The sequence below is a fragment of the Adiantum capillus-veneris genome, chromosome 26, assembly GCF_014529385.1.
Source record: "Adiantum capillus-veneris isolate H3 chromosome 26, ASM1452938v2, whole genome shotgun sequence".
Lineage (NCBI taxonomy): Eukaryota > Viridiplantae > Streptophyta > Polypodiopsida > Polypodiales > Pteridaceae > Adiantum > Adiantum capillus-veneris.
The window spans coordinates 11,078,874-11,083,970 of NC_140956.1; the positions used below are offsets into that span (position 1 = coordinate 11,078,874).

The 5,097-nt window shown below is 38.7% G+C and overlaps 1 protein-coding gene across 1 annotated transcript; it reads right to left on the reverse strand.

The window, feature by feature from the left end:
* Window positions 1-1,514: 1,514 nt before the first annotated feature.
* LOC147422997 (uncharacterized) lies at window positions 1,515-2,096 on the reverse strand. The gene is made up of 3 exons (XM_086501828.1): window positions 1,874-2,096; window positions 1,725-1,797; window positions 1,515-1,611 (listed from the first exon to the last, which is right to left on the reverse strand). Exons 1-3 carry the CDS (start codon window positions 2,094-2,096, stop codon window positions 1,515-1,517), a joined length of 393 nt encoding a protein of 130 aa, XP_086357954.1.
* Between the last annotated feature and the right edge of the window lie 3,001 nt (window positions 2,097-5,097).

Below are 5,097 nucleotides of genomic sequence, written 5' to 3' on the forward strand. Positions count from 1 at the left end.
GCTGAGTCTAGGATTTGTCAGGTGTACCACATAGAGCTAGAGGCAGAGCTACATTACATATGCCACTGCCCAGTATACTATGAGATACGAGGCCACTTTCACTGTCTATTGAGAGAGGGTTTTGGGCCACTTTCTATAGTCATGAGATACCACGATCATAGATGCCTCGGATTATACTTACTGGAGATTCACAAACACAGAGAGGACCTCTTGAAGAGGGGCACAATGAGAGAGATCCAACGATAGCGGAAGATCACAGATTTCTTTCAGTCTCATAGACAGAGGAGTTCGAGCACGCCCCCACATCATAACAACACCGAGGTAATAGAGGCATACTTCTTGATCGGGTGATAGAGTTGGGACGGTCCCGTTGCCCACGGATAAGAGGGTCCTCTCGATATCAACGCAGATTGCGCGATAGAGGATTCATGCCATACTTGCGTAACATAGGAGCCGTCCCGGATACTGATGTATATGTATATGATGCCTCGACTATTAGAGAGCTCCATTGTATGAGCTCACCCTTTGTCTTCCCTTTGTATGAGCTTTCACCCCACCCCTACCCACTATTCTCTTTTCAGTTCTTTGTACTTTTTGTACCCAAACCTAGTATTAGATTCACCATATGTAACCTTTTGGTCGCATAGGTCATTTTGGCCTTTTGAAGACGTTAATATTACATTTCATTTATTACATTTGTGTGTGCGTGTGCAACTGTGTGTGTGTGTACGCACGTGTGCGTGCACGTCCGCCGCACGAGGATTGTACCAAATTGGTCTCATAGGTCATTTTTGCCTTTTGAAGACGTTTAATATGACATTTCATTTCATTTCATCTCTCTCTCTCTCTCTCTCTCTCTCTCTCTCTATATATATATATATATATATATATATATATATATGACCATATAAAAAGTAAATTAGAAACCTAATGCAAACAGATATATACCATAAGATTCACTAGTATCATACTTTGGACTAGTCTTACCGAAAGAACAAAAGAGACCGCTCTGCCCCGCCTCTAAGAATAACACCATCAATGTCAATGGGGAAGACTACATCATCTATCATGTAGCTACAATCTGATAGAAACAATCTCTCGGCAATTTTCTCCCCTGCCTCTCTATCATAGTGTGGCACAAGATTATGTTTTTAGTAGGAAATTAAACTATGAAACTAAGTTTATTATCTCACCGCCTCTCTAGTAAGTGGATGCCGATATTCCTTCTTATTACACATGAGAGTCCATGTACGTAAGAGCACAAGTCCTACCTAGTTGCATCTGTAATAAAATCTCCAATATGCTCCGCCATGCACATGGTGACTAAAAACCCCTCATCCGCCAAAAACTCACGAGCAACATCCATGCACCCTGTCACTAGACCCCTGGAAAATGTGTTCCACTTCGAAACACTCATGCCCTCTACAAAAGTGAATGATGACATGTAAGCATACAACCATAGTTAGCTGTAGGTACTAGTCCAAAGAAAAGTTACTTACCCAATGGGATTGTTCCTAAACCATCCACAAGCAAACTTGTAGGAAAATCTGCAAAGATAAGCCTATCAACCTCACGACATGGCACACCATCTTTGCTATATAGATTTGTATTCTATGTCGCAAAAAATTTGTTGATGCTATAAGAAAGCCAAACATGAATCATGTTCAAAATCATAGAACAATGCAAGAAGAAAATGCAAATAAGTAAGCACTATGAAAATCTACCTATCAAGGGCAAACTTATCAATTTGTGATATATCCACAAGCAAAACATCTACAATGGTTTGGTAATGGAACTCTGCAAGCATTATCCAAATTAGCTTTGAATTAGGAAATATGGAAGACAGATTTGCTAACAATTTTATTAAACTTACCAACAGATCGTGTGATTGGCCTTCTCTCCCAAGCCTCTCGCCCAAGTGAAGACTCTGCAACAAACGAAGTAGTGTGCACCAATGAGGATGTAGTGGGAACATTAGAAGAGGGTGCCATATGGGGTATAGTGGTTGCCAAGGAGGACATGTCGGGCTCCGTAGATGGCACAATGGGAGGCATTGAAGAAGGAGTGGGTATCCTTGATGTACTTGGAGGCTCCATTTACCTTTACCCTTCTTGAGTACATTGCTTGGTGTTTTGAGTAACTCCTTGAGAAACGGGAGGCAGAGACTCTTGTTGTGTCTCCTCTAAGTACTCATCACTCTCATTTTGAAACCCTTCACTCAACAACCATATAGCACAATATCACATAAATTAGTACAAAAGTAAGACATATACATTCTCAAAATAAAAGAGCCACTAGTGTTAAGATACTTACTCTTACGTAATTCAAACTCTTGCTTTGGAATAACTCCTAGTGGATAATCCAACCACCAAGGACAAACATTGGCTTCCCATGTTGTCAGATTCCTTTCAATCAAAGACGGAGAGAACATTGTATTCTCATCACATACATCAATCCACTCTCTAGTAAATAATGGGGCTTCATTCAATTCATGCGCCTCAACGCATTGCATAACCCATCTACACAATTTTTAGAGCATCATCCACTTTGAAAAGCACATAAACGCAATGGTATAATAAATGTCATGTATCCAAAAAAAAAAAGTGAGAGTCTCCTTTGTATGGAGAATAATTTTTCAAAATAAACCATAAACCCTATCATGGGCTCCCACAAGGGATTTAAGTGTTTTCAACATAGACATTATACACGCACGTATTGTCAAAAGAACCATCCACCCCATATAAGGCTTCCACAAGGAATTTAAGGATTTTTTATAAGCACAAAATAATATTTCATCATTCTCAAAATGACCCACTATCACGAAACCATGGCAAAAAAATGAAATGCTCTTTTTTTGCAAAGAGTGCAAGTGGAAGATACAAACCTGTAAATCACACTCTTAGCCGACAACACAAGCTCCGACATCTTCTCACTAGAGTCGGAAGACTTCACCGCATCCATTAGATAAATAAAAGCCTACATACATAGTAACAATCAAAAAGCACACTCAACTTGATCTTGTGTAAATTAAAACATGTCTATATTCTTTTAAAAACAATGGTCAAATGTCTACCTGCAAAATATGATTCTCATGATCATCTTGTAGAATAGGTCAAAAGAATTTGGAAGTTGTGGACCTTCTACTTGCATCCTTTCAATCATAAGTGTAGCCTCCCCATGCAAGTGAGCCCAATAAGTCTCCTTTTTCATGTAACTTCTAAAAAGCTTGTAATCACCAAAATGAAGATATTGTGGATCCTTAAACTTAGTGAGGCTCATGAGGTGCAAAATTATCTTCTTTCTACAAGCAATAAGAACAACATATCACTTAATCATATAGAAAAACAAAATGGAATGAATACAATTAAAAATGAGAAACTAACAGCTTCAATACCTCTCAGGAGTGATTTTAGAGCTTGTCAAACAATAGAGCTTATCTCTAGTGATCTTTAGCATTCCAGGTTCATCCCATTTAATGCTAAAAAGAAACTTAAAGAACTCATCACCATTAAGAGGATTGGCGATTGACAAGTACTTGTAGCCACTATCTTTCGACCGTTCCTCTTCTACTTGTGTGGCCTTGTCCAGTCTCTTCTTCTTCTCAACATCATTTAGTCCAAGTGCATCTAGCTTTGCTCTTTCTTTGGACATAAATGCAGTGAACTCATCCTAATACAAAACACTGTATTGAAACCATAATAAAATTTTACATTAATTACCCAACATGTAGAGTAGGTATCACCTTCCACACAAGTTGAGATATCAATCCACATGGAGTGTTGTACCATGGTGCAGCACCATGGTAATACCTTGCCTCCACATTCATCTCCACCCTAGCCCATTCTCTCATATCGGGTGTCAATTTTTAAAGGATTGAATCTTTATTTGCCATGCCAAATCTTTGAAACATATAAACTTCATGAGTGATGTTTGGCATGACATGTGCCCTGGAAATGCTGCAGAAAAATAGAAAACAAAGATTTGAACACAAGCATTGCTTGCAAAAAAACGAGAGTCAACATGCGATTAACAAACTTACGCATTGGAAGTGTCAAGTGCAAGAAGCAACTCTGCTTCTTTTGCTTTGGACAACTCAAGGAATTGGCAATGAACACTAACATGGTATTGACCATTGTCCGAGTACTCTATCACATACAAAAAAATCATCATTTGTGAAAACAAAGCTTTACAACAAAAGAGTGAAAAAGGTGAAAGATCTCACTATCTTTGATTCTCTTCCACCATGTTTTTACCCTATGGTTGCCATCCCATACCAGAAACTTTTTTCCTTTGAGCTCCTGCCATTCTCTACCAAGTGATCTCTTGAACTCAGCATTTCTTTCCTGTCAAAGTGGTCCCCATTCCTCCAAATCCGCTACAGACACACGAGAATGATATCTCCTCTAGAATCCCCAACGGACACAAGAAAATGCCCCATAGTTTCTAAATACCCAGCATAATCAAATGAGGAAATGAGCTATTCTACATCATCTCTAGAAAATCTAACAACCTCATGCACCATGAGTCGACAAAGTGGAACGAGAGGAGGCAATGTATTCTTCTTTACATGAAACTAACTTAGAACATCTTTCATCAAGCCAAGCGACATTTGCTTGCCTAGGTGTTTGGAATGCTTATTCTCCTCATCCCCTTCAGGATCACTATCTTCTTCTTTACATGAAACTAACTTAGAACATATTTCATCAAGCCAAGCGACATTTGCTTGCCTAGGTGTTTGGAATGCTTATTCTCCTCATCCCCTTCAGGATCACTATCTTCTTCATTGTCATGATGATCTTCAATGTGAACATTGGTCTTTGCATAGAGAAAACAAGTGACAAACATTCAGTTGTCCAAAAACATATGCAATTAGGATTAGATAGTGTAAAGTATTTAATTTACAAAATTTTTGCCAGAGTCTCCTTTGCACGGAGATAACTTTTTCAAAAACCGCACACCCTATATAGGGCTCTCACATGAGATTTAAGGACCTTTTCTCCAACATAAACAAAAACAATACTTAATATTTTCTCTAGCAACTATCAATGGTATGTATATAAAATATGGTTCACCCTTTCTTACTCTCCCACATGGTTA